Here is a 19,153-nt window from a genome sequence, read left to right as displayed (position 1 = left end):
TTACCTAAAATAAAATGATATAAATAATGTGTCTATAATTTACTAACATCTTTACCCTATCATCCATGGCAGTTTTTTTTTGGAAAAAAAGTTCTAAGAAAGCCAAGCATTACATGTGGAGTTGTGAAAAGACTCAACCAACCACACCACAGAGTGGAAACTAGTCAAATTGTCATGGTTGGTAATGATAATGCCTCTATTCCAAAAAATAATAATAATAATAAAAATAAAAACAATGCCTCCTTTGCTTAGGTAATCAGCCACAAAATTAATCAACCTATAAACATAAGAAAAGTCACATTGAAGGAAACTAGATGAGGGAGAGAGAAAGATATTGGAGACCAAGGGTTGAGCGCCAGTGGGAATTTGTCTGCTATTATCATTCAACACCTGCACTATTCAGATGCCCCATGCCACTATTACTTGGGGTTTATCCCTGCTAAGCTCAGATATTATGTTGCTCTAGAATAATGATTTCAAGGATTGGCTCCTCTTTATCAAGGATCATTTTTCAGGGGTTGATTTGCTCAATATTACCCATTTATGGACTTCTATCATCTGGCAAATATGGAAAGCAAGGAATGGCTCCATCTTCGTCTCACCACACAGGAGTGACTGAGTGAGATTGGCAGATGATAATTAACTATCAAGTTTGATTGTTAAAAAAAAAAAAAAGAACCCATAAAAAAAAAGTAATGAAAGAATTAAACTGGATTTTCAGTGGACCTAGAAGATAGTAGATCTGCTCGATACGATTCTTCGTCTACAATCACAGGTGGAATAGTCCATGTACCGAGAGGATGACTTGATACATTCCCACCTACAAAATATGAAAAATTAGGTCTAAGAATTTCTAAGGTCACACTAGCTGAATATCAGTAAATGAGAATGTGTTGCAATGGTTGAAACATCTGTGGAAGGGAAACTACCTTCTTCCGTTGCTTCTTCACATCTTCTCCAGTATTTCTGGGAGAGGTTAGGATCCAACGTCTTTGACAGACGTTCATACTTCTCTTCTGCCTCAGTAATGCATTTTGCCTAGTATAGAATAAATCTAGCATTTAAATTTTAAAAAATATATATAAAAAATCATAGGATCCAACAATTTAGTTGACACACATAACCAACATCTCAAAGAGTTTCAGCCAAAATGACCAAGAAGACAAATATGAGCATGGGGGAAATTTTTAAAGGAATGCAGGAGCATCTTTCAAGAACATTGACTAATTCCAAGAATCTTGACCATCCTATAGCTCATATGGAAGATTGCTAAGATAAACCAACATACAGATAAGTAATTATGGGCATTAGAGCTGATCTCGCAAGGACTTTGATATATAGGCTCTTTTTTGTATCAATTATCATCCTCAATTATGAGAAATTTTCATTATTTTAAATTGTTTGGCATCTATTATCACTTTTATTTTTATTTAAAATAACATAAAAACCTCCAAAATCCATAATAGACGTTTTGTCTATTATGGATTATGGTGAAAATTCCATTTTCTTCATTTATGCACAAGTTTACTTAATATTTTATAATTAGATGAGGGTAAAATAGTCAATACACATTTCTTTTATAAAAACCATACTTTCTCCCTCTTTTCTCACTTGCTCACTATCATTTCCTAACAATTTTTTACTTTGACACCAAACTTATTTTTCATTCCATAATTTATTTTTGACAAAATTCACCAAATCATTTTTCATTCTTGACCAATTATGAATTCTTGTACTTGTTTCTTTTAAATAGGCATATTAGATAATGAGAATTGTTACCAAAAAGAGCCATAAATAACTCTTCCTACACAAGTTTCCAACCATACTGGATATTTATCCAAGATGAAGTAAGTAAAATGCAAAATGTGTTGGTGAAAAAGCAAGATGATCTGCATAACCCTAGTCTCAACATTCATTACATATTGTTTATCTAAAGGTAGACTGCCCACTAGATAAACTTACCAACATGGATGGCGCAAGTGAAGCTCCATATATCCATACAAACATGCGCAAGATATTGAAATTATTTTCGACCACATCATCCTACATAAGATGCAATCATCTTTCACATGAGCGAAAAGGTCACACTGAAGACAGACAATAAGTGGTATCCAATTAATACAAGGCCTCACCTCATAATCAAACCTATAGCATCACAACCATATTATCATTTGACCTCAAATAGTTCCACGCTCGGTTGAAAAAAATAGAGGGAGAAAATATGTGAGGAATAGGTCTCAAGGCTGAAACAGTAAACTTAATAATCCAACAGACTGACAATAACTAAAATAATAATAATAATTTCTAGCTCAACAGTATATGGCTTCTACATATTCTCTGCTTAACCTATTCTGCCAAGCAGGAAATAGACAGAATGGACATCATCCACATGATAATGCAGACTCATGCACAAATTCCAAGTTCACATTTCAAACATGCATATGATCATGCAAACTAATGAAAGGATTCCAAGTCTACATCCCAAATATCCACATGGTAATGCAGATTGATGAAAAATTCCAAGTCCAAATCACACAGATAATCCCAGGACTGGGTGACCGAACAGTGCAAGCAAGGCTTCAAAGTTCGGAATCAGTTGGTCACGTGGTAATTACGACTGGAAACGGCCAAGCCAAATCCTGATTTTGGCTGTGATCCATGCTCTGTTTCTAGGGTTCAGGCCAATTTCTGATCAATCCCAACAGAATCGAAATGGGGCTGCAATCGTTCTAGATCCTGATTCTGAGTTTAATAACCTCGGGTGGAACACTGAAAGTATAGATGCATCCCCCATTTAGATCCACAAATGGCTCCGGATGAGGCCTTCAATATAACCTATTTTTTATCAGATTCCATATGAAAATCAGAACAATAAAAAGGAGAAACAGAGATCAGAAGTACTTACAAGTCATCAGATATTTCAACAAGGAATTCTGAGATTGATAAAAACTCCATGTGCAACTCATTAACCTTCACGACTTCATAAAGAAAGGTATTATGATCTAGAACATAATAAATGTCCCAACTGATAAAGGGGAAAGTAAAATGTACTTCTGATATGTAACAGCAGTACATAGTAATATATTCCAAATCTTCAGTGAACTCTATTTGGGGATATAAGATTCATATTTACCACATCAAGATCTTGAGAAAATAAAAGAGAGCATGATGCTACATAATGAACAATAATGGTATAAATACGTTTCCTTGAGGCTAGGTAAGAGTTGTAAGACTAGTTCGAGTCCATAAGGCCAAGGCAGCAAAAAGGCCATGAAGAACATTCAAAGAACAAATTAGATACCTACTTTGAATTTTTAGTGGGTATTGCTTGGACAGTGACTGATATATTGTGATAAACTAGATCCAAATCAATAGAGCACAAACCTATATGTCCTTATCTTTAGGATGAGCAGAATACTGTCTATTTGACTATTTCAGTGGTGATCCTGAACTGGGAGGAGCAATCTCATCATTAAAATTGGAAGCAAGTAGGATATGCCAAATAACTCCCCAAATTTTGATCTTCTTTCTTCATAATCTTTGTTTAAGTATACGCAAGTTTTGGGCTGTTTTACTGTTCACGTGAACAGTATTATGCCAGTAATGCTACTCTACTTTCTATTTCTAATGTAGGAATCTTGCTACACAAGTTTGGGAGTTTCTATTTTCTGTTAGCTACTAATTTCAGAACTTTCCTTTTACAGTACTTTCTATTTTGGACAGATTTTAGGAGTAAGAAGACTTAAAAAATTCTGTCCACAAGTAGTACTCTTTATTTCTTTTCTTTTTTTTGGGCAAGATGCCTTGCTTCTCAAGTTGTAATCTAGAGTGGAGACTATTGATATCTATAAATAAGAGGCTGCGATTCTAGGGGTTTTAAGCTAGAATCGCAAGCTTATGTGATTCCTATCAATTCTTCTTCTTTCTTCTTCCTTTTTTCTTGTTATTGCACTATTTTGGTTGATTAAAGTTCATTAGTTTGAGCACATGTTGGGTCAGTGAGGAAATCCAAACCTTACTGTTGGCTCCATATTCAGACGCTAAATATTCATAATGTTTAAGAGTTCAGAGTTAAGAAAGAGAATTGCAGAAATTTCAAGAGTTAGTAACCAGCATTAGGTAATGATGACAAAATCCTCAGACAAATAGATGCAGGAAGAACGTTGTGAAAGGATTAAAATCTTATTCCATTGAGTTTTTAACAAAACAAAACCTCAAAAAGTTGTATTACTTAAGAGAATTATAGACAAAAATATCACCCAATTTTTTTTGAGAAGGTGAAACTACTGAATTGAGAAAAAAAAAATCACATATTTAATTTATCCTAGAGTTCGAAGGAGGGTTTCTTTTATTACATTCCTTGAGATTTATTTAGGTAGATTTCTATGAAAACTGTCTCATGCCTCTAGATTTCTTTACCACTCATCATGAAGTTTTAAATCCTATATTCATATTAAAGGAATAAAATTTGAAGCCGTTATCTGTTCTATGGATCAGCATCTTTCTATTTTTTTAATGCAAGTAGATAAGGAGACTGCATTTCAAGTGACGGAGAAAAGTACAAGGAGCAGAGGGTGAAGAGAGCAAAACCTTCCACTGCATTACAAGTTACAACAATACAACTAGACAGACAAGAAACTGACCTTCAAATTTAAATCCATTAACATTCACTGCAGCCAGAATAACATAAACATAAAATGTAGTACAAAGGAGATTTGCTACAAGTAATTAGAACATAGAACTGATTAATATCATAAACAATTCTAATATTGCATGGGGAAGGGAACACTACCTGTTCTCCTCTCAACTGATACAACAAAAGATTCAAGACCCGGAAATCAAAGGATTTCAGATCAATGGCCCTCATCACATCTTCAATCAAAACCTAAGATGAATGTTCTTGATCAGAATCTAAATGAGCAGGCATATGCGTAATGCAGATACTATTTCATTTACATTGCTTTGGAATCTATACTAACATATTACACGGTATGATCAGATATATACTACTCACATCCTTAGTTGCTCAGATTCGTAAAATTTGAAAATCACCAAAATATATTAAAGCTAGAAACAATTTGGTACCACCTTTCTGGAGTTAAAAGCTCAAGGCTTTACAGCTAGGGCATTGTTAAAGTTAACCATGTTGAATTATTGATCAGGTATATGCTACTCACATCCTTAGTTTCTCAGATTAGTAAAATTTGAAAATCAACGAAATATATGAAAAGAAATCCACTAAAGCTAGAAACAATTTAGTACCACCTTTCGGGAGTTAAAAGCTCAAGGCTTTACAGCTAGGGCATTGTTAAAGCTAAATGTGTTGAATTATTGACCTGGCGGATCACATGTTGGGCGGCCATGGGACAAGTTAGAAACCTAAGTATATTCTATTTGGAGAACTCATAATCCTATTTCACATTATTTAAGAATCCAATGAGAAACGGCCTATTCAATCTAACTACCAAGCATATATATATATATATATATATATATATATATATATATATATATATATGGTTGTCAAGGCGGCAAAGTGATCAAAGCGATTGGGGCTCCACCTGGGTGATTAGGTGACAAAGCGGCGCCTAGGTGGCAATAAGGCGACCAAAGCAATTAGGTCAAGATTTTTCAATACAACTACTTTCTATAATAAGCTAAACAAATATTCAAAAGTCACATTTATCCCCAAAAAAAAGCATTCAAGAATCATAATTATGAAAAATTATTCAAAAAAACAACACAAACATAAGTTCATCTCATCAAGCCCTGGTTGTCAAAGCGTCCACCAAGGCATTTACTAATTCATTGATTAGTGATGTTGAGCATGGCTCATGCTTCACATTATGTTGCTGACAGGCACGGGGGAGGCCACCCTGGCGGCGGTGTGTTGCCCCCGGAGCAAAAAATATGTCCTATGTCACTTAGGGCCTTGGAGTTCCTTTGCAGTTTGGGCATCATTTAAGCCGTTCAAAACTAGGCTGTTGAAAAACCGCCTTGCCGCCTAAGTGTGTGGCTTGTGCCTAGGCAGACGCTTTGACAACCATGCTTTGGACTCCTATTGGATTGGCAAAAGACAATCTTCTCATCTATAAATACCAGATGCATGTGGTTTAAATTTGTACAGTCCTTCCCTCCTTTTGGTAGGTAATAGCATGATATGATAAGGAAAAACTCATCCAGCATCTGGATGGTGTTTCACTGCCTAAGTAAAAGAAATTCCTGCTACCCACTCATAGAAAAATACCAAAAACCACCCCTACATACGCAACATAAATATGTTAAACACCACCTATAATCTGACTCCCCGTTCCACCAGCATCCCAAAAATAACAGCCATCAGAATTGTTTCCCCTGCACTACCTATAAATAGAAGATACTAAATCATTAGAACTAGAAAATTCTGAACATTAGACACCAAGGCAATATTATCAACATTCAAAGACATAGGTGAATACACCACTTTCTTTAATACTGGAAAATCTATCATTATTGGCGATTGAAGCAGCTGGATTTAGCAAATCATAGATTACAACAAAGAAACAAACCTGGACCTGATGTACCAAATCCCTATTTCAACATTAGAGAAGATAATACTATGTGGAGACAGTGCTGTAGATGGACAAATGATGAACCACACACATAATAGCCATTTTTACTGAGATGTGACTGGGCGTGCCTAACATCTTAAAAGACTGATTCTACAAGCTAAAAAGCATTGCAAACCAAACAGAAAAGAATTATTAGTATGGTCATGATTTCATGAGTACCTTTTCTTTGCTTAAAAGTGCATTACAAAGATTCCTTTCTAGAGCCCAATACTCGTGTCCACACCTAAGCTCTTCTATAATTCTGAACCAATTAAGCACAACGGAAACAATGGAAAGTTAGAGAAGATCTTGTCCTAAGCACGCTCTTAAGAAATAAATCTTTGCATCTAAATTTCAAGTAAGCAGGATTCCTAACCGCTCTGTCAAAAGTCCCTGCTGCTCAAGAAGAAGAAGAAGAGGCCTAAATGGATCAGTTTTAAAAGTCTCCAGGAATTTCTTTCTCGACCTTTGCTTTTCATCCTGCACCACAGTTAAAAGTCAAATGGACTAGATATTAGGTGTTGATTGAGTGATTGAAGGTTTATGAAAGGGAGCTTCCAAAATTCCTATAACCTCATAAACATTATTAGAATGGTCAGGTCCTCTCTCTGAAGTTATATTGCCTTTTATTGATGGGTGCAGAATCTCTTCATTACATCTGTCAAGCTGTATTAAGATAAAAAAAATTTTAAAAAAATAAATAAATAAAATTAAAAAAAAAAAAAAAGGGGGGAGCAGGGGTGATGGTTATTAAGAAAAACAAGAGATCTTAAAAAAGGACAGGATAAAGAATGCTTACTGGTCATGCGCTTGACATGGCACCATGCCTAGACACATACTACCCCAGCCACCTAGGAAATGACCACCTTACCCCTATGCAAAATTGGAAATCCCTAGGTACTTGGAGCAGTTATGTGTCTAGGCATGGCCGCATGGGAACACGCAGTGTTTCATTTCCTATAGAAGATATTACTCATATGATGCAACATTAAGAAAATCCAATGCTCAAAATCCTATGCGGCATATTATTTAGTATGTCATTAGACCATCTCACAAAAGCAGTTAATATTTTAATTTGCTTATTTCACACGATTCCACAGTTCTCAAGGCATCGCTTAGGTGACACACCTTGGCATCCTGGTGCCTTGATAACTACCGTGCCTTGGTTTGCCTAAATGACATGACAATTATGCATGACTCTAAGTTCAACCACTGGTTTGCAGGATCATAGAAATGGAGTTTAAAAGAACACTTCCACTAGATTAATTTAAAGCTTTTCCTCTTAGCAGAAAGACAATAGACCATTACAACATTATTGTCAACAGTGTTACTCAGCTACTTACTTGATAAATGTAACTCTCAGTAAATGAAAGAACTGGCAGGTATATGAATATTGAGTGTGGTTTGCTCACATCCAGATCATGAAACATAAAGTAGGACCTGCACTGCAATAGACCACATAATCATCTCACGACCATTTGAATAACAAGTCTCCTATATGAGACAAAACAATTCATGTTATTGACAACATAATTAAGGCTTAATCTGCCAAGAAGGAGAATATCCATCTTTTGGAGGAAAGGTATTGTAACAAAGAATGAAGAGACACAAATAGAACAACATCAAGAAAACTCATCAAGGTTCTTACATATTTTGTGAAATTTGGCTTGCAAGAAAACCAAGGATAGTATAAACATGAAACTTCACCCCCTCAGCATGCTGTTGTTGATAAATTCATCTGAGAAACATGTAGTGTTTTTAACATCAAGGATTTCTTGCAAATCCTTTTTCTGTTTTTAATTCTTCCAATTCAATAGTTGCTTCTAAATAAAACACGGTAAAGTAAATTGACATATCAGCTGGAAGATTCTGAACTCAAAATGCAATGGAGCTTCATAATACAGGGCCCAACATCGTGGTTTCCGTTAACATTGCAGAAAGATAATTATGCGTATGATTTATGGAAAATGGCATATTTTCGAAAGTTTCTATTCGACTGCCTTGAAAAAAAAGAACATCTCTCTAGCAATAATGAGAAAAAAAAGTAGAAATCAGTTTAAATGGTTCAGTTTTGGAGCAACCTACCATTTTATTGATAAGTTGAGAACTGAAGTAAGATTTAGGTCCCCTTGGTCTTGTCCACACTCATCACCCCCACAAAGTTTCTTTTTCTTTTGTAATCTAACTTTTTTTGCCACTATTACCAAGGTCAAAGTCAAATCAATAACAATGCCACTTAAATTCATCCCCAAAGTTATTACTTGTTCTTAGCTCATCTAATTTGCAAAACAAGAATCACGTAGTTCATTTTGTGTCATATTTAAACAACTTGTTCAGTACTTGACTATGACTCATCAAGTAGATAAATGATGGATTCTACCTTCCTACAAGCATTGAAATCATGCTCTCATGGATGATTTACCTAGAATTTTTTTTTTTTTTTAATCAAAAGAATAGAATATTCGATTGGATAAATACACAATGAGAAGGGTAATTCATCAAGCAGTTAGAATGCAGAAAAAATAATAATCAACTGGATGAGTACTATAAGGCCTCAAGATCACACTGCTTGACTCAAGCCAGACAGAACCAGATGGAGACATAACTTCAATTCCAACTTGAGTTAAACCTACCTGTGGGTCGCACATGTTTCAAAATTTCCATGTTCTTTTAATTAAGATAAAATAGACAAAACTAAACACATTGCCCCAGTAATTGTGATACTCACAAAATCTTCAAGACTAGAATTTGCCCGCTTCATTGCATCTAGTCCAACCACAGTCATCTCTTCCGCACCAATCGCCCACGAACCAAGCTCTGTTCTATTTTTGACATGTAATTGTGTATGATGTTCAACATTATCTTGTTGAAAACCTATAGATTGTTGTTAAGTCCATAATAAGAAACAAAAGAAACAACATTGGAAATTGTTTGATTGGAAAAGAACTGTATATCCTTTAGAAGATTATCAGAAAAGAAAGGAAGACAACTCCGATTTACCCAAAAAAAAAATCAAAAATCAATATCCATTCAACAAATTATGATTATAACACTTGAAAATGCCATGGCATCTTTGTTGGGATCTCTCTGCAGAAAATAATACAAGTTCAGATCCCGTAAGACATTTATCCCGAAAAATTAAAACCATTAGATGCACCCTGTAAGCTTTTATAGGTTCTGTCTTCCTATAATTATTTTAACAACTTGGATGAGATTGTTAGATTTCATAATTTACTATAATTACTGAAAAAAATTGGAGCTTTTGGTTCCTTTGACCACACACATTGTGACATCCTTGACTGGAAATTTGGAAATTTTCAAGTGGAGAGGAGGGGACTTGGAAGGAATAAAGTGATCAAGAAAGAAAAAGCCTTAATACAGCCCCAAAAGAACTCCAATAGAATGCAAAGAGTCTTAGTGGAACTTCTTAGGGTTCTCATTTTTCCATAATAGGGTGAACCGGTGCCGAAGGTTCCCGACAAGCAAGGTCCAGGGGGGAATTTTTTTCTAGGCAGCCTTACCCCAACTAGTTTTGCTGGGAGGCTGTTGGATACCTTGAGCATAGGCTACAATTGTGGTCTTTCAGTTTTCCACAGTGCTGCACAAAACACCAAAGGGTCTTTTCTAGACATATTAGTCAAAATATATTTGATATTCACAATTCTATAGCTTTAAGAATTCCACAAATAGATATTTGGGAAACATATATATTTCTTATTCAATATTCCAGCACCTCTATGAGTAAGAATATAGTGTTAAGTTTCACTGAATTAGCAAACCATAAGTATAAGTTCTTTATTCATCCTGAGAAAAATTCAAGCATGAAAGATTATAGCATCAAGTTTTATTCAGTGAAAAGAGTAAAGTGTCCAGTTCCAGTTCCACACACCTTCTCCAGTAAGGAGCAATGCTTCTTCAAGAATAGCAACAGAAACCTGCCAAACAAGTAAAATCGACTCAGAACGTATAACCAGAGGCAAAAAACAGCAGAAAAATAACAAGGGAGTTAGCTCACCCTTGACAGAAGCTCAGATATCAAATGAAGCTTCTTATCCATGTTCAGCGCACCACATGGTTTTACCTATAGCAGCCAACTCTCAAATCAAGAAGAAAGCAAATAAACAGAGACAGTCTTTTACCATTTCTTTTTCAACGAAAGAAACACACCATTCCGGAAATAAACAGGCCATGTGTTGGGATTAATGTAGGCCAATAATCAAAGATAGAACAGAAAGAATAAAGTCAGTGATAGAAGGGGGAAGTGTTTCGAAGCAAACGCCTAACAGCATTCTAGATGCAAGATAGTAGCCTTCCCTAGACCCCATCCTCAACCCCTAGGTACCCAGATGGAGATGGCTGATTGTATAGATTAGAAGCCAACTTAATTTGTACCTGAACACCATTTCACCTCATAGGATTGGTTCATTAGCAGAATATATAAGCCCCCATGTATTTATCATTATTTTGAGGCTGTCCTATTCAATGAGTTCTTTAAATATGTGACTTCGAATCAGATGAAAATTAAGAAGATCCTTCAATCGTATCTCTTTTCCATCCTTCTACAAAAGTAACCATACATCAAATGATGGAATTCCAACGAGAGAAAACAAAAGAAATCAAGAGATCTCTAGGAGGAAAAAGGTCGCAAATAGTAGAGAAATTGGAGATGAGTACCAAGTGAAGCATGAGATCGGCGAGGAAACGATCGGAATCGGGATGGTCTGACGCGAGGTCGCGTGATCGCATGAACGACAGCATTTTCTGCACTTCTTCCAACCTCCGAAGGGCTTCCATCGCCTTGCTTCTGTGTTTGTGTAGAAATCTCCGCACACTCTTACTAATACTAGCGAACCGCAAAAGTCGACTAGGCGGGAAATGCCACAGAGAACTGAAACGTCATCTCATCTCAATTTCCAGTTCTCCTGCCGGCACCAGAAGAACCAACACTAGACCGACACGTTGTCTTTCGGCCTAAATTGGATCCGGTTCCCTTTTTTTTTTCCTTTTTTTATTTTATTATATTTTTCAATAAAATTTTCAAAACATGTCAAAATAAATAGTGAAAATCTCACACACTGATACATCCAAAAATGTATGAATTTGGTTACTTAAAAGAAAATTTTATGAATTTGGCAGAGACACCGTAAAATGTCTCTCAAATTAGCAGAATATATGAAGTTGCAGAGACACCTTAAAACGTTTCTTCAATTAGCACAATGATAGTAAGTTATTCTCTTTAGTCATTATTAGATAATTTCATCATTTCTATATAATTTTTAAATTGTGGATTTTGATGGGATTTTCATCCAACCCGTCCTCAAGTTAAAATCTCTTGAAAAGAAAAAAAAAATCAAGGGTCCACTGGTTGAAGCTTAAAAAAAAAAAAAACCCAAATCGTTTCTGAAAGTAAGATATGAACATAGGAGATTTTGATAGGGGGAGAAAAAAAGAATATGGTAAAATTATAATTATAATTATAATTTTAAAAGAAAGATTGTCAATTTAAAAAACATTTTAAAGTGTCTCTACCAACTTTTTTTTTTTTTAAGTATTTTCATTCTTTGCTATTTATTTAAAATGTCCTTGAAATTTTTATTTTCTTTTTGGAAGGTGGTGAGAGCTTTTACATTCCAGTCTTTTTTATATTCGAACTAAAATCTGTGTATTCTAGTCTTTTTTATATTCGACCTAAAATTAGGTGTAGTCATTATTATTGCATAAATTATATCATGATTTATTTTTCTTTTTTGTGTCTAAGATTTATCCAGATCAGCTTGCGCGCACCTTGATTACATTCTCAGAGGGAGCTTTTGTCGTTCGCAAATGTCGAATACATGACCTTTCCACTGAGAAGTATGGATCTTACCACTCTACCAACCCTGATTCATGATTCTACTTAAACTAACCGTGTTTCAAGGGTGTTAGTGTAATACTGTTATTATTTGAAAGAAAATAAACATAATACACCCAATACACCCAAGTTACCCAATTAAAATAAAGACAAATGAAATTATCAATTCAGCCTTACTCTAGCTTTGCATGTCAGTGTCGAAAATTTCTCATCTAAATATGCAGAAGTCATGTATGACACAACAAACACAGACTCGAAATAAAATATATATATATATATCCTTTTATACAAGTTCTGTTTTCCTTTCTTTACTTGGGTTGAAGTGTTCGTAATCTTTACCCAGAAAAGAAAAAAAAAAAGAATCGTAATATACTGTTGATTATTTTGTGGATTGGAATCATATTGAGAGTCCGTGGCTTACCACTAGGAATCCATTTCCCAGGGTGGTCGCCTAGTGAGAGTAATTTTCAAGACCAACACATTAGGATTCTCATCGAAAGGCATACTGTAATAGAAGACAACCTATAAAACATGTCTACTGGATCATATGGAACTTGAGTAACTGGTATGACATGATATCAAATTTATCAACAATGCCTTGAGCAAAAAGCACTAAGGTGGGAATAGTGGAACAAGTTACATGAAGCTTTTCTTACCAAAAACAAAGCAAGTTACATGAAGCTTTGGTGTCCTAAGCCCCCCATTTATTGGCTTAAATGTGCAATAAGCTACCACCTTTTCCTTCATCTCTTTTGCAGTGGTCACCCTATCAAGCAATCTTCAACTTCCCTTTAGTTGGGAGAGAATAGCCTCTGCCTCCCACCAACATACACACTGTTGCCCCACAAAGATCACTATCAATATAAACCAGATATAATCAAGCAATTTACAGTTCCTTGGCCACATAAGGTACGCTCATATCCTTCATTCAGAATCTCTTGTTCTCAGAGTCCTACGGCTTGTCATTGTTGGTTCCCACGTTTCTAACCCCAGTTTCAACTTCCACCTGTTTTACCCCTTCCACAACTGGGCGAAATGACTCCATCGGCTCTTCCTCTGCAACGGTCTCTCTCTTGCTTTCCTTCAGCTTCCCAGCTTTCCCAATTGCAAGAATTAGCTCAAGCTGTTTTTGTTGTTGTTCCTACAAAAGCAGCATTCAACAATGAAGATATATAAGCAAACGAAGGAAGAAAAGGAGGAGCAAAACAGGGTAGACGACAAGTCAACACCTGAAATTCCAAAAGTATAAAGGTAGAAGATTATACTTAAAAGCCCTTTTCAGATAGAAATAAACAAGAGATAATTTGTTCCGTCTGACAATTTAAGACAAATTCCTTGCATGCATCATATATGTTACGAATCTGTACGTAAGATTTCATTTCATGCTGACAGAAAATTTTCTTTTCGTCTACAAAGATACCCTCCTTTTTATATTACAGTAAAAGAACACCAGAACCATATAATTCATCCAAACAGCAAAGACCCAAATCCCTAATCAGCATAAATATAAACACTAATTTGTCACTATACTTAGCACCTCATTACAGGATTAACAGCAACAAGATTCTGCCAAAAACAACATGTTTGAAGGAATTAAATATAAAAAAATAAAAAATAAAAAAAGGCACACACAATAGAAAAACAGGAGATAGAGAACCAAAAATGTTTCTGATTTCTTTCTTATTTACTTATATATGGGGAAAAGAATGCTGCTGCTTGGACGTATAATTCATTGACTCAGAAAAAAGAGGGTATCCGAAACTAAAAAAATTCCATACTAGTGAGTGCCCCTGCGCATGATCTCATTGCCCCAAGGAAGCAGGGGCTACTTGGTCAGCAGTGATATCTTGCCCTTTATCTATTCATACTAAGTAAACCCAGTCTTCTCACCCATACACAAACTTGTACACAAGCCAATAAATAAAAAGAGAATGTCAGAAACATCGTTATTCAGAGAAAAGGAAAACATCAGTTTTTTTTTTTTTAACCGCCCAGGGACTCGGGGGTTCAAAGGCAACCATCCCGTTGAGTTACGATGTGGCAGTCATCTGCCTAGAGAATTAGGCATGCCATGGCACTTGCCTTATTAAATTAGAAGAATGCAGATGACCACCAAGTCCTTGGAAACCCGCCCAAACCTCAGACTATGCTTTAACAACTATGAATCAAATAAGGCTTCAAATAAGTGACCACTTCACACATTAATTTTGTCCTCACGACTTCTTCCCTGTTTTTGTGGGGATGAAAGGTGGGTTTTGATAAGTTTGATGATCATTTTCCTTCTGAAGAGGTGGGATAAATGGTAGTGCTTAGGTACTAATCCACCTGTCATTTATCTCGTCCATAATGTATATTATCAGTATACATGAGTTGTTTAAGGCTCCTTTTTGTTGAAGCAGTATGGTGGTAACAGGTAGAAGTGTGATCCTTACAACATCCATGGGAATGGGTGGTATGATCCTTGGAATATCCACAAGAATAGAGAGTATAATCCGTAGAAGATCCATTACATTCTCTCCTCACGTCAACCAAAGATATCATTCAGAATAAGACATGATTTATTTACTTATTTTCTTGTGGTGGTATAAGAAGTGATGAATAACAACTACTAGTTTGTGGTTGCTCAACTTGCTATGTAGATGCAACAGAAGTAGTAATGAAATACGACAGCACAATGACTGACGTTAACCCCCGCACCAGGGGGTTGTTGCTCTAAGAAATGGAATAATTATTATGTTATCTTAAGTTCCCACAAAACGCAGTAAAATTTCTCAGAATGCATGCTGGACATTGAATATCATAAAATTTTTGAAGTGTCTACCAGATGCTGAGATTTCTTGATGCTATAACGTTACAAAAGATGTCAATTTCAAAGTAAAAGAACATAATGATTATCAGATTTATGGTTTCCTTCCACATTTCTGTATGATTCTATGTTCTTTATACTTGGTCCTAGATAAAGAGGGTACTCAGTCAAGTTTGGAAACAGTCTCTCTGAGAAGCACGGGTAAGGCTGCATCACTGCATGCACTATCCTCCAGACCCACAATGATTTTAACCTCGTGCACTGGGTATGCCCTTTATTTTTAAAATTTTTCTTCTAGATGAACTGGGACCAGAAATGCAACCTCCTGGCTTGAGCTCCATGTTTTAGACTGTAAAGTTATAGTGTTTGCATTATCTAAGCCCCTATATTTCTTCACGTGCACTAAAAGTCATACTTCTTAGATGTGTGACATTGACAAGTTTCATCAGATGACACAGAAGCATGTAGGACATGAAAATTCTCAAGTATGATGTGTCAAGATCAGTTTGTATAGTCTACTCAACGAATGCAAATGGGAAGTTTCAAAAGAACTATATGTCAGTAAGTTTCATATCAAGGGTGAAAAAAAACCTGCCTTCCCTCATCCAGATATTCAACTGGCAAAGTAAAATATCTATCTCACTAAACCTAGGAGCTAGATTATGTTTCTTTCACTACAAAGTGCCTCCTAAGACAGGATTTCTCTTACGGTCAGTCTCTAATAGACTAAGAAAGCCAATCAGATGAAGTTACTGTGAGTTTGATACTGTTCCTCAATAAAAGTGTTCAGCAATTCACATTTGTGAATGCATGGTACACAGCACATTTTCTACAAGCAACTAAACTTGAGGCTGTAGGTCAGCCATGAAGAAAAATGAACACCATAGTTGTCAATCTGTCAGTGCCTGGGCATCCAGGTGCTGCCTTGTCTCCTAGGCAATACCTTGTAGCCTTGGTCAGTGTCATCTTGATCTTTTACCACCCTCGCCCTCCCTCTGGAATGCCTTGCTTGCCTAGGCACCATGACAACTATGATTGACACTATGTCTTCCAAACTTGGACCAATTCCATCCACAAATTGGACAAGAAAGGTGCAAAACTAAAACAGGAAACGAATCCATATTATCCAGCAGATACACAACTAAACCACCACAGAGAGAGAGAGACAGACAGAGGGGGTGCAAAAATCTACAAGCTTGCCAAGTACATACAATCTAAACTAGATTTCTTAAACAAAAAAAAAAATGCAATACAAAAACTGAGCAATTGAATGAGCTCCTAGATTGATAAAATATTTCTATAAGTATAAAATTATCAAACCTGCTTCCCTAAGACCAAAAATCATCTTTTTTACAGAAAACAAGTTCATGAACAAATCTTGGATGTAAGATTCACCTGCATTAACAACAAGACCTTTTGAATTTCTGCCAACTCCTTTTCAAGATTATCTTCTTGTGCGGCCAGACTTCGAGTTGCCTCAGAATTCTTCTGAGCTAAAGCTGCCAACTGAACAGGAGAATAATATTTAGGAATAACAAAAAAGTAAAAAGAAAATGGCCAGATGAATGGTAAACTGGATCATATTCATCAAAGCAACAATATAATTAGCTACAGTACATATTAGTAATGATAGTAAAGGTGCAATATTCCTCCCTCCCCAGGTTAAAAGGCATGAAACTGATTTGCTAGGTGATTTAGCATTAATCAGATGCTCATATCTTGCACCCTTCCTTTTGTTGCAACTGTGACTCTACACAAAAAAGGTTCTTTACAATAAATAAGAAAAGCCAACCAAACAATATGAACAGACCAAAGGGTGATAATCTTATAATAATTAGATAGAATAGGGAAGATACAATTTTCTTTTAAGGCAAAGGCTTTCTAGACCTTCAAGTCCAGATGGAATACTTGGTTTGTGGATCCAAGAGGGCCAAACAGAAGGATGACATGAGAATTTCAACTGCTAGATATCTAGGAAATAGTCAAGATGACTGTAAAATTTCTCGCATAAATTTATCGTTTACCTCCCCGTGAATTGACAAACTCTCCCGTACTTCTTAGTTGTCCATTTCGTTTTTTGGAAGTTTCATTCCACATAAGTTTTCAATGTGCTGGACACTTTTACTTTTCCACTTACCCAAACCTATCTGGTGAAAGTTGGACATGTAACTATGTAAGCAGGGGACTGTAATCACCACACGAGCTGCCAGACCAACAAACCCACTCCCTGATTTAAATTAATATTAATACAACCCAGGTTCCTCTATCCCATTTACCCTCCAAAAAGAAGAACTTTGTTAAGCTCATGCGAAGTGAAAACTAGTTGCGTATGAAGTGGGGAGTCAAAGAAAACATGATAATAGGTGGGACGGGAATCAAAGATTAGTAGGGGCAAATTTTCTACTTTTCTTAATTGTTTCTCCAAAATTCACTACGAATGAATTTGAAATAAGGAGTCCAATGTATTGAAATTGTGTAAATGTAGCAAAAAGTTTCTTATATAAACAGACAAGCTAGTAGGCATCTTGTCACAGTTTAGACGACACAATTTTCGTTTCTATGTACATTGCTGGAAATTTGTAGCTACCAGCCTGCCCCTCAACCAGAACAACGATAAAAAGAAAATTGAAGAAGAAAAAAAGAAGTAAACTTACCTCAGTAATGGGCTCTTTCAATGTCTTCCTAGTAACCCTAAAACGGATGCCCAACTTCTCAAGCTGCCTCGAGAGCGCACGTATAATTGTTGCAGAGCTCCTGATATCATCCTCCAGCTTCTCAATCCTCTCAATGAGATTGAAACCCTTAGTACCCGACTTAAATGAATCCCTACAAATCCTCTTCCATTGTCTACTTCGAATCACAACACCAATAGCAACAGCACCCACCAATAGAGCAGGCTGCCAAACTAGAACCCGATTAAGCAATGACAACTGAATCGACTTCTGCGAGCCAGAAAACGCCCAATTCAGAACAACTCCAATTGAAAGAGCAGCCGAAGTAACGAGACACAACAATTCAACTATACAGAGGAAGGCATCCAAACTAAGGTTCTCAAAGCCCTCTCTGTGAAGGGGCTCGCTGGATTCAAAAGCTCTGAGTCGCCATCGATCAGTTAAAAAGGGTTCAAATTTCTTCTGCAAAACCAGGCCCCCAGATATATTTGGGAAATGTAAAGGATTCTCGTTAGGCCTGGGTGGGACTATTGGGAGAGCGAAAGCAGAGGTCTTCAGAGGACGGCCACGAATATTCGTTGGATAGAGTAGGAGATGAGAGAGTGGCTTGGTGAACTGGTTCATTGCTGCAACTGACATTTTCCTACAGTTTTCTCGATCCTTCCTTTGCGAATTCCAAGTTTGCTTCACTCCCTTTAGGGTTTCATTGGAACATAAAAACCAACGAAGATGCCATGCTAAGATCTAAGCGATCCACTGCTGTACTCCTAAAGCTCAATAATGGCGACGGGCGAAGGTCGCTGGTGACAAAACTGGACGATGTTCAACCAACAGGGTGAGACTGTAATTTTCCCCGCGCACGTTTCTCACTTTCTCTTTGTTGTCACAAAGTATATCTGCAATCCGGACCAGATCGGGTCGGAGTCCGGCCCGTAAAAATGACGAATTTTTGTTTTTTTTTTTAAATAAATAATTTTATATTACATGATGAAAACGAATCTGAATCCTCACCCGGTCAGGGTAGTACAGAGTACTCTCCGACAGGTTCCAGATCACACAAATCAGTGGGGCCCACGGGTAAACTTTTTTTCCTTTTTTCCAAAAAGTATTTTTCCGTGGACCCCACTGTTTTGTGTGGTCGGGGAGCTGATCCGGACTCGATGAAAGCTATTACATACACCATAAAGAATGAAGATTATTAATAGCTTTTTTAGTAAAAATTCATTACTGATGA

General features: G+C 36.3%; 2 protein-coding genes across 2 annotated transcripts; both read right to left on the bottom strand.

The window, feature by feature from the left end:
• Positions 1–452: 452 nt before the first annotated feature.
• LOC149009072 (ATP synthase subunit B) lies at positions 453–11,513 on the bottom strand. The gene is made up of 14 exons (XM_089160923.1): positions 11,265–11,513; positions 10,606–10,671; positions 10,480–10,525; positions 9,319–9,464; positions 7,934–8,035; positions 7,164–7,256; positions 6,967–7,070; positions 6,771–6,852; positions 4,793–4,885; positions 2,906–2,970; positions 2,133–2,145; positions 1,963–2,043; positions 930–1,038; positions 453–820 (listed from the first exon to the last, which is right to left on the bottom strand). The coding sequence occupies exons 1-14, from the start codon at positions 11,382–11,384 to the stop codon at positions 705–707; spliced, it is 1,236 nt and encodes a 411-aa protein (XP_089017049.1). The 5' UTR covers positions 11,385–11,513; the 3' UTR covers positions 453–704.
• A 1,354-nt stretch (positions 11,514–12,867) lies between these two features.
• LOC149009071 (uncharacterized) lies at positions 12,868–18,767 on the bottom strand. Its single transcript, XM_089163965.1, has 3 exons — positions 17,902–18,767; positions 16,643–16,753; positions 12,868–13,582 (listed from the first exon to the last, which is right to left on the bottom strand). The coding sequence occupies exons 1-3, from the start codon at positions 18,556–18,558 to the stop codon at positions 13,394–13,396; spliced, it is 957 nt and encodes a 318-aa protein (XP_089020091.1). The 5' UTR covers positions 18,559–18,767; the 3' UTR covers positions 12,868–13,393.
• Between the last annotated feature and the right edge of the window lie 386 nt (positions 18,768–19,153).

Source organism: Hakea prostrata, chromosome 7, assembly GCF_041222555.1.
Source record: "Hakea prostrata isolate BN-2017 chromosome 7, UWA_Hpros_2, whole genome shotgun sequence".
In the NCBI taxonomy this organism is placed as follows: domain Eukaryota; kingdom Viridiplantae; phylum Streptophyta; class Magnoliopsida; order Proteales; family Proteaceae; genus Hakea; species Hakea prostrata.
The sequence above is the reverse complement of the archived record's forward strand: the minus strand, read 5'-3'. Positions and strand labels throughout refer to the sequence as shown.

Excerpts from the sequence above, each read along its gene's own strand:
- LOC149009072 (XM_089160923.1), bottom strand. The coding sequence starts at position 11,384 with ATGGAAGCCCTTCGGAGGTTGGAAGAAGTGCAGAAAATGCTGTCGTTC. Across the intron at positions 10,672-11,264 it reads CCGATCTCATGCTTCACTTG|GTAAAACCATGTGGTGCGCT; the intron begins GTACTCATCTCC and ends TGGCTGCTATAG. Across the intron at positions 4,886-6,770 it reads CACTTTTAAGCAAAGAAAAG|GTTTTGATTGAAGATGTGAT; the intron begins GTACTCATGAAA and ends CATTCATCTTAG.
- LOC149009071 (XM_089163965.1), bottom strand. The coding sequence starts at position 18,558 with ATGTCAGTTGCAGCAATGAACCAGTTCACCAAGCCACTCTCTCATCTC. Across the intron at positions 16,754-17,901 it reads TGAAAGAGCCCATTACTGAG|TTGGCAGCTTTAGCTCAGAA; the intron begins GTAAGTTTACTT and ends TCTCCTGTTCAG. Across the intron at positions 13,583-16,642 it reads AGGTCTTGTTGTTAATGCAG|GAACAACAACAAAAACAGCT; the intron begins GTGAATCTTACA and ends CTGCTTTTGTAG.